The sequence below is a fragment of the Brachycentrus maculatus genome, unplaced genomic scaffold (genome assembly GCF_059751285.1).
Source record: "Brachycentrus maculatus isolate JH-2025_06_01 unplaced genomic scaffold, ASM5975128v1 h1tg000837l, whole genome shotgun sequence".
Lineage (NCBI taxonomy): Eukaryota > Metazoa > Arthropoda > Insecta > Trichoptera > Brachycentridae > Brachycentrus > Brachycentrus maculatus.
Genome location: NW_028281564.1, coordinates 6,914 through 31,848, shown reverse-complemented (window position 1 = coordinate 31,848; position 24,935 = coordinate 6,914). Strand labels below are relative to the sequence as shown.

The following is a 24,935-nucleotide window of genomic DNA, read 5'->3' as shown; positions in this document are numbered from 1 at the left end:
AGATCATACGTAAGTGGTGACATGAGCGGTGGTTTAGGAGCATTTCCTCGCAGATTCCAGATTCAGTTGGATTTTTGATTAACCGCAGTCAGGTTGTGAGGTGTGGTGTATCTTCACCATAATAATAATTATTAATAAATAATTAAAATTAAACTCTCCTGAATAGTAATCGTGTTTATTCTTTTTACTTTTTAAGTGTCCCTTAATTAATTTTGGTTTGAATCTTTCAGTGATTTTTTATTTGTCAAATATGTCGAGCCCAAACAGCAAAACTGAGGTGAGTTTATTTATTTTATGCTCGCGATTTAAAAAAAATGTTTTCATTATTTTCAATAAAGGTTTCCCTTTGAAAGGTATGCAGTTATTGAACGTAAATGTAAATATTACTAACAACATAAATGAAGAGTCAGAAAATTGATAATGAAAAATAACACTGCATATTTGAAATCTTTCATATTTATAACATTTATAGAAGCCTTTAAAAGTTTTCATGACTTATCTGTGAAAAAGTATGTTAACATTTGAACAGAATTTCAAATTTTCCTTAAGCATCACACGTGGTTTTTCGTCGTTCTCGACGGATTGTTCGTAAAAAAAATATTCAATGTCCCTGTTACTTCTGCGGAGAAACTTATTATATGGGATTTAATTTAATGTTCAATTCAACGCAATTAAACTTTACCTGTTCCCGGATTCATCACTATTTTCCGAAGTGATTTCATTTATTTTTAGCGACGCTAATATCGGTGCTTATGAAATTCGACTTAGTTTGTGTAAGCATACTTTTTTGAATATTTTAGACCATTGTTTACCATGTTTACGAAATGTGACGAACTGAATTTAAATTTTTTGATCGTATAAGTCGACCGAACGATCCCTACTTAACATTGAATGTAGTCCAGTCGCTAAATTTAATATTATTGAAACTTGTACATATATATGCTATGCTGGTCAATTTTTTTACATGCTCAAAGATTTTGAAGTATGGCTGATAGTAAAAAAAATGTCAGTGAGTTTTTCACTCTAATATTTATTCAATATTACCCTGGATTGGTACCAAAAGCGGAGAACTAATTTTCCTTCAATGTATTAACCACCTTTCCTTCATGTATTAACGATTAAGATAAAACTGCGTTCATGTCATAGTATTGCTAAAAAAATGAGAAGAAAGATACTGAAAGGGGTTCTATTACTTCCCTATTGAGCTCTTATATGTCATTATTACAAAATACATTTTCTTTGCGCGACGCCGTTTATTTTGTAATTCGCGTGGATTCTGTGGATATTCTAAAAATATCTTTAAAGTATCTTCTAAAAAATAGTCATTAAAATCAAGTCATAAAATTGTGAATTTTCTGCCATTGTAGACCAATTTGAACAGTTCTTCCATATACAAATGACAATATATTTGTGCATAGAAAACTAATGTATTTATTTTCAAGATATGTATTGCTCAAGTCATGTCTGCGTTTATTTATTTATTTCTCCACTTTTATTGATGATAAATAAATGAATAAATACAAACATTACAATAATGCGTATTTCGGATTTTCCGCCATTTTAGAACCGAATCCTTTCATTTGGTACGAACAAAATGTCAAATTATTTATGTATATTAATAGTTTTGCATAATTTATACAGCGTTATTTTTGTAAAATACTTCCTCTAGGGCGCTTCGCTGTGATTAAATTAGGGATAAAGAAATTAGAGCTAACAAATGATTATTTAGTTTCTTGCGATCGTATCGCAAGATATATACGCAGCTAATTCGTCTGGAATGCACAGCTCTTTCAGATACTTTGGAGCCATGGTTATCATTCATGCGTTTCGTTCATCCATGCGAAATCAGCTGACATATATCCTTTTTAAACGTACCAGAAAATGGTTTTAATGAAATGTAATATTATTAAAAGAATTATAATAAAGTGTGTACATGGGTACATTGTGTTGTACGAGTACGTGCTCACTTAATGCCCTAACTGAGTGAATTTGCGTTGTATATTTGAATCATACGAAGTGGTGACATGAGCGGTGGTTTAAGAGCATATCCTTGCAGATTCCAGATTCAGTTTGATTTTTGATTAGCCGCAGTCAGGTCGTGAGGTGTGGTGTATCTACATATATGATACCATAATAATAATAATTCCAATGAAACTCTAATTGGAAAAAAAGAGCAGAGGAAGACAGAGAAAACATGGCACGGTCAGGTATGCCAAATACTTGAAAGTGGTCAGGTTAGGAGTTGTTATAATCGGCGGATATGTGTGAGGAGTGCAAAGGCAGAGTGGTGTGGCGTTCTATTCTCTCTGCCCACCCCTGCGGGGAAGCGGCGTGATGGTTAGTTAGTTAGTTAGTTATTAAACTCTCCTGACTGGTAATGGCGTTTATTCTTTTTACTAATTTAGTGTGCCTAAATTAATTTTGGTTTGAAGATTTCAGTGATTTGTAAAAAAAATTGTTAAAAAATATTCATTTCTTCTTTTATCTTTGTAGTAATCACAAATATGTAAGTTGTACGAGTATATGCTCACTTAATGCCTTAACTAAGGTTTTTTGCGCTGTATTAGAGTTGACCGAACAAATATTATACATGTAGAGGCATTTCTTATTGAACAGATTGCTCACTCCTTTCAAGAACGTCATAAATCTAAAAACTTGATTTTTCAGGAGAACGTTTTTAAAGTTTATAAATATAATACAATGTATTAAAAATAAATATCAAGCCACTTACTGAACTTTTTACTGTGCAACAGATCTTTTTAAGTAAAACCTGAAGGTATTTTCTCCATTTGAAAAATATTTAGTTTATTTTAAAAAATACTTAAACAACACATTTTCTTCAAAATGCAAAAACAACACTTTCTGCCCTGTAGCGGGTAAATATTAAGTTAAAAATATGCCTCTTTTGCTGGGATATAGTACATTTTCTGAGCATTCTGAAAACACGCACAACTGAAAATTCACGATTTTTGATTTATGACGTTCTTGAAAGGAGTGAGCGATACATGGTATGTATCCATTAAGGCCTAAGGTAAGGTCGTTATTTCACGCAACACGTCGCGAGCTTTGCGCTAAACCAGCGAAGTGGTGGTTTCAGTGTTGGCATTCTGAAAGAAACGCCAATACCCGCCTGTTTTGATGGATTTAGCTGATTATTTCCTTTGGTTTTATTACGTCTGTATGCAGTTTTGCCAAAGTTGTGCGGAACAGCGAGAAACAATAAAATGTATTGCGTCTACTGCTCGCGAGAGTTGGATACACGGATCCGTGTGATAGGTATAAATGGGCAAACATACATACGACAAAAATGATTTTAATTGGTAATAAAGACACATTTTACTACTGGAAACAAGAAAAAAAATCTGGCATTTTTTAAAGAAATCTATTTTTTTTTAAGGGCATTGAACGTGTTAATAATGTATTTTGTGTATTAAAAGCATTGATAACTTTGTGGTATGGTAATAAAACACTCTCCTTATCATTCATCGTTCACTTTGAGTAATATCACTTTAGTAAACACTAATTCATGACTACCGGTTTCGGAATAATCATTCCATCGTCAGGTCATTAAAATAAAATTATTACGGTCTGACATTTGTACAAAAATAAAATTTTGAAAGAAAGAAAGAAGACAAATGAATTACAATGGGAATATTTTTAAAAGTAGACTTGAAGTTAAATTTAGATGGTTATTTATTATAAGTAATTAAAGTAAGTCTTTCTTAATTGATTTACTTATTTCTAGTTTTTCTAGATTATCTAAACAAAGACCAGTTTTGTTAACATGTAAAATTTCTATACCCGTTGATTTATTCAAATTATGGTTTTTAGATATAAGGTGATTAGCAAATACAGAAAAAAAAATTATTAAGGCACCTTTGATGTTCTTTAATAGTGATTATGAATTAACGCGATGTTTTCCTGTGTAAAAGGCTGGACAATCGGAACAATTCATAAACACCAGAATGATCTTTATCTTTAATATTACACAAAGTGAACGATGAGTGATAAGGAGAGTGTTATATTACCATACCACAAAGTTAAAAATGCTTTAATATACAAAATGTAATTTATTTACTATTATATAATAAATCGCATCATAAAATTGTGACAGAATATTGCAATGGTGTTGTATTTATTTTTATCGTGTTAATTTTTTTGTCCGCCTCTGTGGTGTTAGTCCGCCTCTGTGGTGTAATGGTCAACGTGTTTAGCTACCGTGCTGGAGGTCCCGGGTTCGATTCCCAGGGGGGGTGAAAATAAATATTACTGATTTTACACTGTAATATTTATTTAATATTACTCTGGACTGGTTCCTGAAGCGCAAGAGTTATCACCTTGCCTTCATGTAAGTAATGATCAAGATAGCACTGCGTCAATTCGATGCAGTGCCCTATGCACCATTGGGTGCGGATAAGGGTTATAAGTAAGTAAAGTAATTTTTTTGTCGGTACCAGATGCATAATATAAGTACACAATTCATAAATAAACTTCAGATAGTTGAACAAACAAAACGATTAAGTATCACGAAGAGTTGTGAATTAACTTCCATTAAAATTATCTTTGAATAATTTTTAGACATAAATAATTAAATTTAATAGCTAGGCTTGTTAATGTTGAGAATACGTTAACATATTTATTATTTTGAGGGAAAATGCTGTTTTGCATTACACGTGGTTATATTTATGATACCGTACCACAATAAATTAATGAGATCAAGTGGATCCACTTGATCTACCGATCGAAAGTCGAAGCACGGAGCATGGATAACATTGTACAAGAAGGTAGATATGAGGGACTTGAAACGTTTGGGGTTGTAACCAAATAGGATCTCCCTTCACTAGGTTCGCCATTCATCCCGATGCGTCGAAAATTATAATGATTTAAACAAACATATTTACTCTCAATATTATTAATATTTAAAGCATTTACTTTGTGGTTAGTGATTTTTACTTATTTATTTTTTTACAAAAATGTTAATAAAATTAGCATATAACCACTCACCGAGATTTTTACGTCTGCCGGTTTTGAGACGTACCCGTCTCTTTGTCAGGACAATCACTAACACAGCATGCAAACAATACTACCCTTCACCACCATAGCACCATTTACACACTCAAAACTACACAAAATGTCTAACACATGCGATTTTTGGTCGACCCGAAGACCAACATGCACTGTAGTTTTCAATACAGACATGCGTTACGAGCCGAGCGTTACGTTACATGCACGTTTAACCTCGGCTCGTAACGCATGTCTGTATTGAAAACTAAAGTGCATGTTGGTCTTCGGGTCGACCAAAATGACGAGAATTGCAGTATGCGTTCCCATGACCATAAATCGGTACAGCAATCATAAAAATGATTCTCTACCCTAAAGCAAGAGGGTTTTTAACATACTCTAATTTGGTATTTCGTGAGAGTCGGGTGTAACATAACTTAACAGAGCTGTTTGGAAGCACATGAGTATTGACTGCCGTATTGTTGTTTTTTAAATAAACAAATATATAAATAGTCGATACCGTGTTATTATTTAATACTCGCTTCAGTCCAACCTGCTTCCTGACAAAAAGGGGACTAAAGTGTCCTGTTTAATGTGGACGTCATCGAGTGCACGCGTACGCTGATCACAAAGTGTCTTCGCGCACATAGCGCACGCGACGCGTCCGTCCATAACATCACATATCTCATTCAACATGAAGCCGCAGTAAAGAAAACTTTGACACCCCCACTATAAACTAAATATTTTAATTTTATCACAATATAAATAGTTTAAAATGCAATTAAAAAATATGGAAAAAATGCCTATTTACAAAAATTGGCATCAGTCAAAAGGCCGCACTAGAATAGCCAAAAGGCCGCATGCGGCCTTAAGGCCGCAGGTTCCCCATGCCTGCGCTAAACTATTAAACTTTATGGAATACACCGGCAATTTTTAACACCTAAAATACTTATTTATTGTAACTGCAGACAGTTGGTAGAATTCCATATTGAATTGTTGGGTTAAATTAAACAAGGTTTATTGGATTTGAATTCTATTAAGGTTTCGTCTTATTAGGGCGTTTCGTCTTATTAATGGAGTGTTTGATAATGTCCTAATAAGACGAAACGCGTCACGTATTAACATATGCATAAAAAAATACAGAATTCAAATCCAATAAACCTTGTTTAATTTTGGATATATTACCCAACAACACCTAAAATACGCCAGCTCGCATCTACTACGCTGAGAGGGTTGCTTGTGCGTAACTGATGACATGAATATTTCTCTAAAGTCTGTAGCTCTATTTTCTGATTTTGTTCCAGTCCCCGGATGGCGTACCGCGCTGGTGGAAGAACTCCAGCCCGGTGTTGACGAGAGATGAAATAGATGAGATTCTGATTGTAGACCTGAAGGCTGACAGCGCTTCCAGGATCCCGCCGCCGAATTACGTTTGTCACATCTGTGGAAGTAGAGATCACTACATAAAACACTGCCAGAAGGTATTGCGCTTAATTTATGTACTTCAAATCACTGTTTAATTCAAATCAAAATTTATGTAGTAGTGATTTTATAGATTCAATGTAATTTGTGGGACGTATCGATTTGTTTTTACTTTTATTTAATTGCAGGTACAATATTGTATAAGTAATTTAATTCATAAAAACTAAACTGTTATATATTTCGACAGTAGGTACCTACTTGTTTCCTCGAAATCCAAAATAGACACATTCAAGGAAGAAATCGATTTTTTTTTCTTTAGATGGGAATTAATTTATTATTTACCTTGCTTATTATGTACTAGGTTTATAGATCATCAAGTGGATTTTTTGTTTCTTCTAACTAATTCAATATGTTTTTATTTGAATCTGTGTTGGGAACAGGAGGGATAATCTTGTGTGGGCCAATCTGGAACTTTTCAGCATTTGCTCATTGCTGGGAGGAAACCACGTAAAACTCCTCAGGAGAAGGCGGACTGTTGACCGTCATCAGCAGACCTTCCGTTCCACTAAAAGAGGCTTCGGCATTTTGTGTCCTAGCTTGGTTTATGTCACCAATGGTCTTGTTTTTCCGGCTATTTTTGTTTGTTTGGTTAAATTAGATTATTAGATTTGGGTTCATACCGAAGTGCATATTATATTATTTGTAGCCCATGTGGGATTGTTTGTAAATGTTTTCAATATATACAAAATTAAATAAAAAGTAATTTTTCTCAATCGCCCAATATAAAAATGTTTTGGATTGTGATGCATTGTTATAATAATGTGCGCCCGTTGGTATTTTTTCGCGCTTCACTTAGAATCTGCCGAGATATGAGCCTATTTTGTTATAGTAGGATGAAGGAAGTATCCGTCCTCTATTTCTGTGTTTTCTTCTCTGGTGTGTTTCACATTATACTATTCTTGTGATTCTTATCTGCACCCACATAGTGCATAGGGCACCTCATCAGTTGGATGATGCTCGATCGATAATACGAAGGTAGTGTGAAGAGTCCTCCACTCCAGATTGTTGGATACAGGACTGGATTATGATCTATGGGATGTTGATGACGTAGGTGAAGGAACTCAGGGTTAAGTACATTATCGCCATAAGGGTTAAGTACATAAGAAAGGAAATGAAGGACGAATAGTAGATGGGTAGGAACTCGGGGGTGCATATTCGTACTCAAACGCTTGTGAAATATGTACACCGCCAGTATGAGTTTCTTGAGGAAAAACACCTTCATCGTTATATTAAGAAAGCCAGTGTTGTGACTGGGCAGGCCTAACAGCAGATGCCAAGCATCAAGGAATGATTCTTACTTGTTTATTAATTCAACTTCTTTACAGAATACATGTAGGTACATTGCGCATTGGCGAGGTTATTTCAAATAATAAATATATATCAGTCAACCGAAACATTTTAAGTCACATAAATGTGTTTTGGTTGATTAAAAGACATTAACTTCGTTCAAAGGCTAGTTTCAGCGGTTGTGTCGGTCTTGACCCCCTCCCCCCCGCACCCACTTCCGCGGCTGAAGTTTATCGAGACTCAAACTATCGCCCAATTTCATATCGTAAATTTGGCAACAAGGCAATTGGATAAAAAAGATGATTTTGGATACGGAAATATTTTCTCGAGGGAGATTTCCCCGTGCTAATTTAAGTTAAGCTTTTTAAAAATTTATTTCTGTTCGGGTTTTTTTTTCTTAGGAAGAAGGAAGGGAGTTTTAATTCTACAAAATAACTGGGTATTTCAGGTTTCAAAATTTTAGTCAGCTGAAGGGCGGGGGAGGGTAATCTCTATTTTCAGATATTCGTGATCTTCTCACTACATGACGACATCGGGAGACGATTCCTTCCCTTATGTTGAGCGAATTAAAACGCTATCAGTGTAGGGATACCATTTTCCTGATGCTTCGAGTAGTAACCCGAAGTCCCGATAACTCAGAAAATGTCCCTATATCCAGCCCATATATCGCTCACCCCTTTCAAGAACGTCATAAATAAAAAATCGACAATTTTCAGTTGTGCATGTTTTCGGAATGCCCAGAAAATGTACTATATCCCAGCAAAAGCGGCATATTTTTAACTTAATATTTACCCTCTATAGGGCAGAAAGTGTTGTTTTTACATTTTGAAGAAAAGGTATTGTGTAATTAATTTTTTTAATATACTTAATATTTTTCAAATGGAAAGAAAACCTTCAGGTTTTACCTAAAAAGATCTGTTACTCAGTAAAAAGTTCAATAAGTGGCTTGATATTTATTTTTAATACATTGTATTATATTTTAAAACTTTAAAAACGTTTTCTTGAAAAAAACAAGTTTTTTTATTTATGACGTTCTTGAAAGTAGCGAGCGATATGGTAAATTTAATTTCGGAATGAATTACGGAAAATTAAATAATAGGAAAACCAACATTGAATTATTTTGGGGTCTTGAATGTCCGAAAACTTGTTTAAAAATTTTAAACTGAAAATGACGTCAAACAAAAAGTTCTCGCTTCCAGTTGGATGTTTCACTCATTCTTTTCAGTTAAAAAGAATAAGCGAAAGCGAGAGCTTTGTGAGAACATTCCGTAATAATTTTGGTTTGCTGATAATTTCGTAATTATTAAAAAAAAATAGTAATAAAACAATATATTTATATATATATATATATATATATATATATATATATATATATATATATATATATATATATATATATAAATAAATATATATATATATATATATATATATATATATATATATATATATATATATATATATATATATATATATATATATATATATATATATATATATATATATATATATATATATATATATATATATATATATATATATATATATATATATATATATATATATATATATATATATATATATATATATATATATATATATATATATATATATATATATATATATATATATATGTCTTAATAATAAATACATTTTTGCAAATTCGGGCCTCATAACTCCTTCCCGTGAACATTCCAGGTATATACTCAAGAGGATGCATCGACTCCTTACCAAGGCAAGAAGGTTTGTTACGGAGAATACTCTTGCCCTAAATGCAAACGCAAATGGTTCTCTAACAATTCTCTTGCAAACGTCGCACAAAAGTGCGTCAAGTGCCGCATTAAAGTTTATCCGCATAAACAGGTAGGACTTCTTGTTCAGCATTCTGCGACCTATTCTACGACCTGTGTATTCCTAAAGTAACTTATTTGTGCACAAAAGTAAAGAACAATTTTACATTTTTATTTCATTAATTGATTCGGCATTCATCTAGTGGTAATATCTATCAAAAACATTTTGAGTGTGTCCAAATACTTGTTCACAAAATCTGGATTATCTCTAGTTACAGGAGTTATTTTCATATTATTTTTTGACATCTCATAAAAGATGAAGAAGAATATGGAAGTCTGGGCATTTACGGGGCTGACGACCGTCATAGGCTGGTTTAAGTGATCACTTTACACACGTGTCACATTCACCAATTCTACCCATTATTGACAACCACACTACTCAAATTCTTAGAAGTTCTATATTTAGAAACCTTGTTCTTGAATCATTGAACTTCACTAGAGACATCTATTGGTGATATTTAACGAAGCTTTTTACTAAGCAGAAACTCTTAAATTAGTATGTGAGGTTTGAATCCTGGATTATAATCACACACATCAGAAACGCCAGAAAATACCATTTTCATTTTTATTATTTAAGCTTATAATTTGACCAGATAATTTATTTACAACATTTTGAGTTTGTCCAAATAGAACTTCCAAGAATTTGAGTAGTGTGGTTGTAAATAATGGGTAGAATTGGTGAATGTTACACGTGTGTAAAGTGATCACTCAAACCAGCCTATGACGGTCGTCAGCCCCGTAAATGCCCAGACTTCCATATTCTTCTTCATCTTTGATAAGATGTCAAAAAATAATATGTAATATCTATCCATTTTTAATTTAAGTTTTCCTTACTTTTAACCACTATTTCAATCTATTGTGACCTACGAGCACGCGTGGGGTAGGAGCTATTTATTATTTTTATTTTTTAACAATTTTGTATTTTTTATCAGGGAGAATAGGAGGGATGCTTTAGTCATTGTCATTTTGTTAATTATGGGTATATTATTTAAATGTCTTTCCAATTTCCTTTGTTTCAAAGAGTTGCAGTTTATAACTTTTCGTATTGATAATTTTTAGAATTTATTTAAAGTTATTGTTGTTATATCGCTCACTCCTTTCAACAACGTCACAAATAAAAAAACTTGATTTTTCAGGAGAACGTTTTTATATAATACAATTTATTAAAAATAAATATCAAGCCACTCATGAAACTTTTTACTGTGCAACAGATCTTTTTAGGTAAAACCTGAAGGTTTTTTCTTCATTTAAAAAATATTTAGTATATTTAAAAAAATAATCAAACAATACCTTTTCTTCAAAATGCAAAACAACACTTTCTGCCATTTAACGGGTAAATATTAAGTTAAAAATATGCGTCTTTTGCTGGGATATAGTACATTTTTTGAGCGTTCCGAAAACATGCACAACTGAAAATTGTCGATTTTTGATTTATGACGTTCTTGAAAGGAGTGAGCGATATGTGCGATCGTTATCTATTAAATAGTTATCTAACTCTGTAAAAATATTTTATCTTAAACATTATTCATGTTCCCTGATTCTTGTTTTGAATTTTGAGTCGCACCTTAATTTATAAATATGCATATCTAAAATTTAGACTTACCTTCACATACGATGTTTGAAAAAAAGAAATTAAATTTAAAAAAATACTTTTTATTTAAGTTTAACTAAGTAAATGCTACCATTTCTTAAAATCTATTGTGACACGTGTTTCGATGCATTCTGTATCATTTTCAAACACCGTATGTGAAGCTAAGTCTCAATTTGAAAATTATGCGGAACGCATCGAAATACGCGTAACAATACATTTTAAGAAATAGTGGTATTTACCAAGTAAAACTTAAATTAAAAATGGCTAGATATGAATACAAAGTAACTATCGAATCAAATAACAAAATTTACATATTTAACATGGTGAAGTGAACGGTGAGGGAGGACTTATAATTTCATTTTTTTCTATAGATTTATCGTTAATCTGACGAATTTAATAATATAATAATTTTATTGGTCCTCTCTGATCTATTACATACTATACAGTGCCCCTTTTGGTTTAATTCACTCTGTTATTATCATATATTAATTTATTTTAGAGACCATTAATCGAATCCTCTCGTCGAGGAATATCAAATGCTGGCTTCCGTCAATATATGAACGGAAATCGCGAAAACCGGGTAAGCCTATTTTTATTTTATTTCGCAGCGTAAATTTATGTCGTGTACGAGTAAACAGCATATCGCTCACTCCTTTCAAGAACGTCATAAATCAAAAAACTTGATTTTTCAGGAGAACGTTTTAAAAGTTTGAAAATATAATATAATGTATTAAAAATAGATATCAAGCCACCTATTGAACTTTTTACTATATGCAAAACATCTTTTTACGTAAAACTTGAAGGTTTTTTCTCCATTTGTAAAACATTTATAGTATAAATAAAACAATACCTTTTCTTCAAAATGCAAAAACAACACTTTCTGCCCTGTAGCGGGTAAATATTAAGTTTAAAAAATGCCGCTTTTGCTGGGATATAGAACATTTTCTGGGCATTCCAAAAACATGCACAACTGAAAATGGACGATTTTTTATTTATGACGTTCTTGAAAGGAGTGAACGATATCTGTTCACTAATAACTCTTTCTGCAATGAAGTTAGGTACGTTATTTTATTTGCCCATTATTTTGGTCTCATTTTTCTTGTCTTAATGTCTTATTTTATGTATCAATTAGACTTTTCAATATGTATTAAATTATTACAGAAACCCTCTCACGTTTCCGTTTGGGAAAAAGTCAACCATTCCAATCCAAATATAAATGAAAACCAGTCCCAGGTGAGATTTATTACAAACTAACAATGTTATTAGAATATAAGTGTGTCCGCCTCTGTAGTACAGAGGATAGCCATTCGGCTACCATACTGGAGGTCCCGGGTTCGATTCTCAAGGAGGTCCAAACAAAGTGATCATTCACTCTTACATTTATTTGCTATTAGCCTGTACTGGTACCTGAAGCGCAGGACTAATCCTCTTGCCTTCGAGTAATTAATGATCAATGTAACATTACCTCTATTCCACGTGGTCCCCTACGCACCTTTTGGTACGGATAATTGATTTAATTTGATCTTTATTCCAAGCCTCAAGATAAAGAGTTCAGGTCTTCAAGGTTTATATACTATTTAAAATACAGCGAAATAATAATAAAAAACTGAATATAGCATCACTGCAAGAATAACAAAATAAATAACAATACATACAATAAATGTAAAATTAAGTGAAATTAAAGTATCTAAAAAACACACACACACACATACACACGCACACATATAAGTATATTTAATAATAATAATAAAACCCTTACCGCACCGCAATGGTGCATAGGGCACTGCTTCATATAAACGCAGTGTTATCTCGATCGATTAAACATGAAGGAAGGTGATCAGCCCTCCACTTCAGGTACCAGTCCAGTGTAATATTGAATAAATATAATAGTGAAAAAATCACTTATATATTTATTAAACCCCCCTGGGGATCGAACCCGGGACCTCCAGAACGGTATTTATATATATATATATATATAAATATATATATATATATATATATATATATATATACATATATATATATATATATATATATATATATATATATATATATATATATATATATATATATATGTATATATATATATATATATATATATATATGTATATATATATATATATATATATATATATATATATATATATATATATATATATATATATATTATGTAACATTAATTAATAAGGGTAAAGATTCGAAGACACGTATAAGGGGTTATCATTTCAAACTAGCTTTTTACCATCCGATTGATATTTTTCAACTATCGTTATTCTTATTAGAGTTTACATTCATGTTTACATGAAAATAATATATGTATTACCATAAATATTATACCGTATTATTGCAGCGACCTTCTGAAAACCTAATGAGGGAGAGAAACAACAATATGCCTAATACTATCATCCATGAAATCTATGGAACTCGGGTAAGTTTGATTATCTATTTACCTAAAGGTTTTACAATGATAATTTTGTCTATTAAGATATACAACGTACTAATCACCGTGCATCTTCTTCATACAAGTACCTGCCGGGCATCTATCTCTTTTCACTTGTTCATCCCTCTGGCAGAAGAATTAAGGCCGAGATCTCGAGCTTATCTCAAGCGTTCAAATCAGAATCCGCCCAGCCGCGGTCAGGGCTGCACGTATCACTGAATGTGAATGTGTGATATGTGTAATAGTTTGAATGATCAAGATAACATTGCGTTTATATAATGCAGTACCCTATGCACCAACGGGTACGAATGATTGATTGGGTGCGATTTTTTTTTCAGAGACCTCTCCAACTCCCCTCTTGGGGACAGAGAAATAATATTGCTAAAAGAAATAAGAAGGAAGACACTGAAAGGGGGGTAAGTTATTTTTCAAATCATGTACTTTATCATTTTCAAATAATCTTTTAATATATTCAAACTTGTGTTTTTATTATTCACACAAAGATTTCAATTTTATACTATTTCTGTGAGCCTAAGCGGCTCATTATTAGAAATAGGTAATAAATTGTGGTAGAGTGGGTTCGGACCAGAAAACTCTGACTTGAGAGTCCGTGACACTAACCACGGGACCACAACCCGACCAATATTTTTTCAATTAAAATAAGTATTACATACTTGTAACATTATTTTAGAGTCTCGCTGACAATTGGGGACAAAATGTAAATTTTTCTCAAAATATGAAGAAGGAGGAGATTGACACTGCTGTAAGTTTTTTATTTCAATTTTTTTACAAATCAATGCAATGGTCAGCACTCTTGGCTACCTTACTGGAGGTCCCGGGTTCGATTTTAAGGGGGGTCAAATAAATAGATGATATTTTTTTCACTCCAATATTTATTCAATATTATCCTGGACTAGTAGTTGAAGTAAAGGGCTGATCACCTTTCCTTTATGTGTTTATGATCAAGATATCACTGTGTTTATATGGCCCATCGGGTGCGGATGAGGGTTTGAAGATACAATAAAAATAAGTATTACATATATGTAACATTATTTTAGAGTCTCGCTGAAATGGCAACTTGGGGACATAATGCCAGTTTTTGCCAAAATGTGAAGAAAGAAGATATTGAAACTACTGTAAGTTTTTTATTTCAAAATATTTACAAATAAGTGTAATGGTCAGCACCCTTGGCTACCTTACTGGAGGTCCCGGGTTCGATTCCCAGGAGGTCAAATAAATATAAGAGATTTTTTCACCCCAATATTTATTCAATATTATCGTGGACTAGTAGTTGAAGTAAAGGGCTGATCATCTTTCCTTTATGTGTTTATGATCAAGATAACACTGTGTTTATATGGTGCAGTGCCCTATGTACCATCGGGTGCGGATGAGGGTTCGGAGATACAATAAAAATAAGTATTACATATATGTAACATTATTTTAGAGTCTCGCTGAAATGTCAACTTGGGGACATAATGCCAGTTTTTGCCAAAATGTAAAGAAAGAAGATATTGAAACTGCTGTAAGTTTTTTATTTCAAAATATTTACAAATAAGTGTAATGGTCAGCACCCTTGGCTACCTTACTGGAGGTCCCGGGTTCGATTCCCAGGAGGTCAAATAAATAGAAGAGATTTTTTCACCCCAATATTTATTCAATATTATCCTGGACTAGTAGTTGAAGTGAAGGGCTGATCACCTTTCCTTTATGTGTTTATGATCAAGATATCACTGTGTTTATATGGCCCATCGGGTGCGGATGAGGGTTTGAAGATACAATAAAAATAAGTATTACATATATGTAACATTGTTTTAGAGTCTCGCTGAAATGTCAACTTGGGGACTTAATGCCAGTTTTTGCCAAAATGTGAAGAAAGAAGATATTGAAACTGCTGTAAGTTTTTTATTTCAATTTTTTTTTACGAATAAGTGTAATGGTCAGCACCCTTGACTACCTTACTGGAGGTCCCGGGTTCGATTCCCAGGAGGTCAAATAAATAGAAGAGATTTTTTCACCCCAATATTTATTCAATATTATCGTGGACTAGTAGTTGAAGTAAAGGGCTGATCATCTTTCCTTTATGTGTTTATGATCAAGATAACAAACACTGTGTTTATATGGTGCAGCGCCCTATGTACCATCGGGTGCGGATGAGGGTTCGGAGATACAATCAAAATAAGTATTACATATTTATCAAAAATGTAAAAAAAATAAGATAACTACAAAAAAATAAGATGACTCATAGGTAGTGATCAAATGAATATTTTTCTCTAGTTCGAACCTCTATTTTCTGATTTTGATCCAGTCACCTAGTAACGAACCGGACGGGGGGTGTTGACGAAAAGTAGTATAGATGAGATTCAGAAAGTAGACCTGAAGGCTGACACCGCTTTTAGGACTCCACCACCGAATTATATATGTATATATTCATATATATATGGATATATAAATATATATATATATTTATATATTTATATATATATATTTATATATATATATATATATATATATATATATATATATATATATATATATATATATATATATATATATATATATATATATATTAAATAAATTCAATTTAAAATAAACGAAATAAAAAGTTAACATTTTGAGTATGTCCAAATGCTTGTTCACAAATCTGGATCATCTCCACTCAGGAGTTATTTTTAGATTTTTATCAAAAATGTAAAAAAAATAAGATAACTGGTCAAATTAAGCTACATTAAAAATCATGTTTTCTGGCGGTTCTCAGTAAGTGATCACTTAACCAACTTATGATAGATAATAAGCCTTGTAAATACCCAGACTTCCGTATTCTTCTTCATCTATACTAAGATGTCAAAAATAATACATCTCTTTGTTACAGAAGCCCTTTGAATGCTCAAACAGTGGACTAAAAGATATTCATACAAATGAAGGCTCTCCCAATGAAGTAAAGGTTTTATATTTTTTATTATTATTTTAATCTATTAAATATGTAATTCCATAACATCTGTAGCAATATGTACTTATGTGCACAAAGCAGAAAAAACACATACAAAAATTTAGTACAAAATTAATTTTGTAAGCGATAAGTTGGTTTGCAAATAAAAGCCCATCAGCGAAATTTAAACCATTTATATGTGAAAGTGAAGCATGAAGTTGTCAAAAAAAGAATGAAAGTAGATGGAATGCAGTCGAAATCCAATTTCTCAGACGAATGTGCGGCAAAACAATGTATGATAGATGTTGAAATGATGAAATAAGGAAATAATGCAAAGCTGTGAGATAAACATTATCCATCAAATTAAGAAAGGTGTGTTGAAATGGCTTGGACATGTGGAACAAATGTGTGAGTAAGTACAGTAAAACAAACGTATGAGGCGAATGTAGTTAGCAAACAGGAGCAGAGGAAGACCAAACCAAACTTGTCAGATCAAATATTTGAAAGTAGTTACGTTAGGTTAGTCGGAATAATCGGCGGGTATGTATGAGGAGAATCATGAATGTGGAATAGGCGAAGTTGTTGAATAATAGTTTGCAAAGATGGAGTAGTGAGGCATTCTATTCTATTCGCCTACCTCTGCGGTCAGTAGCATGATGGTTAGTTAGTCATAAGTTATTTTGGCACAATATGCTAATTTCTGTCTTGTGATAAGTAATTTTTTTTTACAGATTTTTTTTAGCGAGTTTTGTCGAGAGACTTAAAAAAGCTCCTTATTTGATTCTTCGCATAAAACTTGATACACATATACTTACCTTTTTCCGTAATATTACACACATTCATTTTTTTATAGATTACTCCTGAGTTCGCAACTTGGGGGCAAAAACCATTTCTGCCTTTCAATGTCCAAGGAATACAAAACGAAAAGGTTTATATTTTAATTAAAAAGTTTTTTTTATGATACACAATTTTATTAATTTAAATCCGCCAATTTTTTCATTATTTAATGAATTTTTAAAGTTTTTTGTTTGTATTAAATAAAAAAAACAATCCTGATAGAAAGTTGTATCTCAAATTTTAAAATAAATTTATTAGAAAGAAAAATTATAAACCTAAAATATAAATAAATGTTCTTAATAATATATGTACATACATGCAATGAGATATAATGACATACTCGAACTTATGTATTTTAGAAGTCACAACTAAGAGCTTGGAAAGAAGACTCTTCCATATTGAAGCTTTGGGACCATCCACCGCCTACGAATTCGCAAGAGGTAAGAAAAAAGCATCACGCAATTGAATAAAAATTACATATATAGACAGTGGTAGGATTTAGCCGGTTCGCACCAGTTCGCCAGAACCGGTGCCTACATTTTTTAGAGTTCGCCGAACCGGTCCATAACCCTTTGTTGTCACACAATATTCCGATTGAGATAATGTATCGGAGCACGATTGATTTGATAGGTCTCCTATTAGATACCTGGGACCCAGTTCCATCAGTATAAACATAGTTAAGAAAATGTAACCACACAGCTGATGACACTAGGATTAAAAAATGGAAAATCAAAGCATGTAGACTGTAGACGACAACCAAAAGGCATTTTGGAAGTTTTTAAATAAAACTGAGGGAATTATTATTTTAGTTATTTTAAGTAGATGTAGATATTTACTTTGTTACAGAACTTGTATACAGGGTGTCCCATAATTCTCGTATTCCTTTTAAGGGGTGTTAGGCCAACTTATGACTCACCAAAAAATTAAAATATGACCTCAGTAAAAGTGCCTTAGTTTTCATATATATATATATATATATATATATATATATATATATATATATATATATATATATATATATATATATATATATATATATATATATATATATATATATATATATATATATATATATATATATATATATATATATATATATATATATATATATATATATATATATATATATATATATATATATATATATATATATATATATATATATATATATATATATATATATATATATATATATATATATATATATATATATATATATATATATATATATATATATATATATATATATATATATATATATATATATATATATATATATATATATATATATATATATATATATATATATATATATATATATATATATATATATATATATAACGTGGTAATATTTTCCTTTTGAAAATTAAGTGTAAATAATATGTAAAGTGGGTGTATAATAATAAAATAAACAATGTGTTGCTTTGTAATTAAAGTTTATTCTTAATTTATCTTTATAATAATTTTTATATCTATCTATCTATCTATCTATCTGATTCTGACAGTTAATAATATTATCGGAAGTCTTTTGTTTAATTCTGAGCGACGCATGCGGCATCTGGTGGTAGAACTGTTTTATGTAGGTACTTTTTGTAAGTACTTAATAAAATGTATAGGTAGGTACCTAGTTATTTTATTACATCTCCCCCCTTGGGGATGAAAATTCATAGTAAAATTTTCACTCGTCCTCCGGATCATCTTCTTGTATAAGTTTAGTGATATGATAAAGTTTTTTTTTTTTTTCTTTCTTTCTTTTTTCCTTCTTTTTTTTCTTTCTTGTTTTTTTTCTTTCTTCCTTTTTTTTCCTTTTTTTTTCGTTCTTTTTTTTTTCTTTTTTTTTTGTATTTTTTTTTTTCTTGACCCTTTTAAAGTAGACACAGTTTTTCTCAATCCATTTGTTTTTTTCTTTTGAATTCCTTCATTTTTATTCAGATCTCTTAAAGTATCTTCTAATATAACCAAATGTACAACTTTTAATTGTTCATCTGCATTTTTATTCGATTCTAAAACTGGATTCCGGCTTAGACAATCTACTTCTAAATTCTTCTTTCCTGGAGTATATTTTATTTCATCTTTCGTAGAAGTTTTTTCTACTTTATTTTTATTTTCATTTTTCAAGCACTGTTTCTGTGTTATTTGTATGTCTTCATTTTTATTCTGATCTTTTGAAATATCTTCTAATTTAACCAAATTTACAACTTTTAATTGTTCATCTGCATTTTCATTCGATTTTAATACTGGATTCCTGCTTAGACAATCTACTTCTAAATTCTTCTTTCCTGGAGTATATTTTATTTTATCTTTCGTAGAAGCTTTTTCTACTTTATTTTTATTTTCATTTTTCAAGCACTGTTTCTGTGTTATTTGTATGTCTTCATTTTTATTCTGATCTTTTAAAATATCTTCTAATTTAACCAAATTTACAACTTTTAATTGTTCATTTGCATTTTCCTTCGATTCTAATACTGGATTCCTGCTCATACAATCTGCTTCGAAATTCTTCTTTTCTGGAGTATATTTTATTTTATATTTTGTAGAAATTTTTTCCACATTATTTTTATTTTCATTCTTCAAGCACTGTTTCTGTGTGATTTGTAAATCTTCATTTTTATTATTAATCTTATCATCGTCCTTTGTTTTAAACCAGCATGTTGCTTCAGGGTGATATCGAGTTCCCTTATTTAATTTTTCACAAATCTTACATGGACTTTTATCTTTAATTTTATCACTAGTTCTTAGATTTCCACGTCTTCTTTGATTATCTTCTAATCGTTTTCTTTGATCATCTTCTAATTTTTCTCTCTCACTCCGAACATATTGTAGTAATTGTTTTAATACATCTAATGTTTCATAATCCATTTCCATTTAACAAAATTGTCGTTTTATAACGTGGTAATATTTTCCTTTTGAAAATTAAGTGTAAATAATATGTAAAGTGGGTGTATAATAATAAAATAAACAATGTGTTGCTTTGTAATTAAAGTTTATTCTTAATTTATCTTTATAATAATTTTTATATCTATCTATCTATCTATCTATCTGATTCTGACAGTTAATAATATTATCGGAAGTCTTTTGTTTAATTCTGAGCGACGCATGCGGCATCTGGTGGTAGAACTGTTTTATGTAGGTACTTTTTGTAAGTACTTAATAAAATGTATAGGTAGGTACCTAGTTATTTTATTACATATATATATATATATATATATATATATATATATATATATATATATATATATATATATATATATATATATATATATATATGTGTATAAACCATATGTACATTTGTGTTTCAGTCTGAACATAATGATGGCCGCTTTAAGTACGATGAAAATGGAATACCTGTCGATCGTTCAAAACAGGACTCACAAATTCAAGGACCTCAAACAACACGCCTCGAAAGGGCAATAATGGTAATTTTATAAAACTTAATTTTTTCTTCAAATGGCGGAAAACATTCATGATTTTTATTATAAAACATAACAAACTCGTTCAAAACATATCTTCATACATTTTTAATGTCTAATTGTTGAAATAATTTGTAACGGTATGCATTACGTTTTGTCTTATTTATTTTCCCTTATGCGATTTTTTATTAATTACAATAAATATCATTTAAAATTCATGGGGATACAAAATACTCTATGGCATACAGCATACTTGCCATAGTTTGTACCAAAAACATAAAATAGATTAATGTTATGCTGTAATTTTACAGTGAAAAACTATTAATAAAATCATTTGTCCACCTTTTACAACTTTTTAGCATCCATATACATGTATGCCTCCGGGTTTGATTTTCGGGGATTTAAAATAAATATCAGTGATATATAAATATATGTATATATATATATATATATATATATATATATATATATATATAAATATATATATATATATATATATATATATATATATATATATATATATATATATATATATATATATTATATATATATATATATATATATATATATGTTTTTATATATATATATATATATATATATATATATATATATATATATATATATATATATGTATTTATATATTTATATAAATATATATATATATATATATATATATATATGTATATATATATATATATATATATATATATATATATATATATATATATATTATATATATATATATATATATATATATATATATATATATATATATATATATATATATACATATATATATATATATATATATATATATATATATATATATATATATATATATATATATATATATACATATATATATATATATATATATATATATATATATATATATATATATATATATATATATATATATATATATATATATATATATATATATATATATATATATATATATAAATGTACGTGACTTCCTGCGACATAACCTCTCTTTTGTCAGTTTCCTTGGTGGTCCAGGTGAATATACGATTTTTGGACTTAGTTAGCCAATTGCACAATTTAATAAATTTTTTAATATATTTTTTTGAATTTTAAATTCTTTTGCATTTCGAAACACATCATAAAAAAAATTAATACAATAAAAGATCCAACAGGGGCATGGCATATGTGTGGGTATACATAATATTTAAGATTATAATAAAGGGAACTGGCAAGAATACAATATATATTTTCATAAATTAAATTAGATGAAAATTGCTAATTAAAACTAAAAATATTTGATTTTAACAGAAAACAAAAAATCAAAAAGATCAAAATGAAAAAAGTTAGCAAATATGAGTTATTATTATTATTATTTCGAAAAACTATAGAAACAACAACGATCTAGGCAACAACTAACTTACCCTGTTTCAGAAAGATAGCAATCCATATGTTTAAAAATAAAATAAAATATTTTAATAAATCTATAAACAAATATAATAAAATAATGCATGGTTCCGGCACATAAAGCGCAAAGAGTTACATATTTTGTTTTTAAAAAAATACGCATTTATTTCAGCGCCCTTCATGCTCGAAAAATAATTCAGATGGAGATTTTCGTGATACGGAGAATCAATGCGAGGATGGCCCGTGGAAATCTACAGGAGAAAAAAATAACTTCATCTAAAAGGAATACCAAACACTGAAAATACTTTTTTACATTGTTTCGTTTGTTATAAATATACTCAGTTTCTGTTTACTTAATTAAAAGAAATTTTGTACGCATAATACAATTATGTGTGTTACCTACTACATATTGTATAAAATAACATTAAGTAACAATAGATTTTATCATACTTTACGATTTTTTATTAAATCTGTTTTATATGTTTTTTTTTAATATAAAGTCACATTTCTATTTAGTCATAACAGTTTTTTTTCTTGGTAAAGTATAATTTTGTGAACACGAGGACCTGTGATTAAAAACTACATTACTGTATAAAACTTTTAAAAATTTGAGCAATGTATTCGTATTTATCAATCTTAGGAAACCAAATCGAAAAACGCTTGATTGAGACGAAAAACATCAATATTGCGGTGATGAATGAAAAAATGATCATTCAAATCCATGCGTCTGCCACGCGCCACCCTGTATATTATAATACTATTTTTTTTGGTATTCATTCGTTGACAACACGTCATCACTTTCTGTTAAAAAAAGTAAGGCTCCTTTACTTGAAGATATATGACCCTGTAGTCAGGAGAAATCATGGATAAAAAAGGCCCGGCAGTTAGATTTGCATACATCTGGGAAACCCTTAATAGCTCATAGAAACGCGTTTATTAAATGTTTTGCGAATGCATATGGAAGGCCATCAAGTTTATCTACAGTTCCCGGTGTCAGCGAAATTTTCTCTGTGTGTTTATCAACCACATAATAAATATTATAGATTAGATTAATAATATGAAATAATCATTATTACTTTATTGCTTTTAAGACTTTTTTGTATGATCGCTAAATGCTTCAATGATGCAAATGCTTAATTTTTATTATTACATAGTTAGCTAACAAGCGCAATAGCGTTCCTACCTGAAGATGATCTTAATCCTTACAAAAATCCAATACAGCGTTTTAGAATCCCCATTTTTAATGTGCTTTTATTGCTTGACATTTATCGATATATTTTAACTGTACGCCTTTGTTATACTCATATATTTTTAATGTACGCTTTTATTTTACTTGAAGATTTTTTTACTAGAAATTTCTTTAGCACCGACAAGACACACAAGGTGGCTTGGTGGGTCTCTGCAAAAAATCGGAATATGTAATAATTGTGATTTAAATGAATGTATAAAAAAAACAAGGAACTTTCTAGTAAAAAAAACTTGTACTAAATCATTTATTAATTGTATTTTTACTATTAATTGTATTTTTATATTTTTACTATCCAAAATAAAATTACTTTCTATATCATTTTGTTTCTTTTTCATGTATTTTTTTTCTATATAATTTTGTTTCTTTTTCTTGTATTAATATTTCAGATTTTTCATGCCTCAAGAAAATTATTGAATTAATTAAGTCTGATTCTTCTCAAAGTAAATAGTACTTGTAGGGAGATGATCAAGTTCAGTGATATTGGCATGGAGTTTCATGCGTTATATTATACATGAGGGTATTTAAGTACAAAAATGTATTTTTTGGCAGAGAAAAATATGTTTTAAGGCTTCATTATGTTTGTGCACCAAAGGCATTCAATTTTTAAATATGTCTTTTTGAGTGCATAAACCTAAGCTCCTGATCCTAGAGTTATGTTGACTGTAACTATCGCTGGACACTGTCCTCTCCCCTAAATAATCAAGCAGTATGAAAAACATATATTTTCAATCAATATATTTTCAGCAGTATAATTTACAAAAAAATTTAAGTTAATAAGAATTATTGAAATACATTTTTGCTATGTATGTGTAGATAAATGATTGTTAATATCTCAGTTGATAAAAAAATGCCATAAATTGATAAGAGAAATTTACAAAAATACATATACATGTTGTGAAGATATCATATTATATCAGGGCTGGTATTCCATATGGCAGTACACAATTTAACTACGCAGTGTAGATAACGCTACACAGTGTAGCTAACGCTACGCAGTGTAGTTAACGCTAACGTTAAAGCTACGGAGTGTAGCTAACGCTAACGCTATAGCTACGCAGTGTAGTTAACGCTAACGTTAAAGCTACGGAGTGTAGCTAACGCTAACGCTATAGCTACGCAGTGTAGCTAACGCTAACGCTATAGCTACGCAGTGTAGCTAACGCTAACGCTATAGCTACGCAGAGTAGCTAACGCTAACGCTATAGCTACGCAGTGTAGCTAACGCTAACGCTATAGCTACGCAGTGTAGCTAACGCTAACGCTAAAGCTACGCAATGTAGCTAACTTTACTGCTTGGCTTCTATTTCTAATGATTTTGGCATTTTTAAACGGTCTTCAATCGTTATCGTCAAAATGTTTAAAGATAGGTCTCAAAAAACATTTATTATTATTATTAACCATATACGCTCCCTATGTGAAGCATATGGTGTCCACAAACCGTCTCCAGGCGCTTCTGTCGGCTACCAGCTCCCTTGC

The 24,935-nt window shown here is 30.3% G+C and overlaps 1 protein-coding gene across 9 annotated transcripts; it reads left to right on the top strand.

The window, feature by feature from the left end:
• On the top strand, positions 1 to 23,757 carry LOC148300088 (uncharacterized). 9 transcript variants are annotated; one of them, XM_088275277.1, is made up of 17 exons: positions 31 to 100; positions 231 to 277; positions 6,306 to 6,482; positions 9,466 to 9,630; positions 11,708 to 11,788; positions 12,370 to 12,441; positions 13,559 to 13,636; positions 13,987 to 14,064; positions 14,340 to 14,411; positions 14,707 to 14,784; positions 15,093 to 15,170; positions 15,464 to 15,541; positions 16,518 to 16,589; positions 17,428 to 17,502; positions 17,771 to 17,851; positions 20,711 to 20,827; positions 22,383 to 23,757. In XM_088275277.1, the coding sequence occupies exons 2-17, from the start codon at positions 251 to 253 to the stop codon at positions 22,488 to 22,490; spliced, it is 1,437 nt and encodes a 478-aa protein (XP_088131403.1). In that variant the 5' UTR covers positions 31 to 100; positions 231 to 250; the 3' UTR covers positions 22,491 to 23,757. The 9 variants fall into 9 exon arrangements, with proteins under 9 accessions (XP_088131406.1, XP_088131404.1, XP_088131405.1 ...); XM_088275280.1 differs by having other exon boundaries at positions 1 to 277; positions 16,521 to 16,583; XM_088275278.1 differs by having other exon boundaries at positions 1 to 277; positions 16,521 to 16,589.
• The last annotated feature ends 1,178 nt before the right edge of the window (positions 23,758 to 24,935 follow it).

Excerpts from the sequence above, each read along its gene's own strand:
- LOC148300088 (XM_088275277.1), top strand. The coding sequence starts at position 251 with ATGTCGAGCCCAAACAGCAAAACTGAG. Across the intron at positions 15,171-15,463 it reads AAGAAGATATTGAAACTGCT|AGTCTCGCTGAAATGTCAAC; the intron begins GTAAGTTTTTTA and ends ACATTGTTTTAG. Across the intron at positions 15,542-16,517 it reads AAGAAGATATTGAAACTGCT|AAGCCCTTTGAATGCTCAAA; the intron begins GTAAGTTTTTTA and ends TCTTTGTTACAG.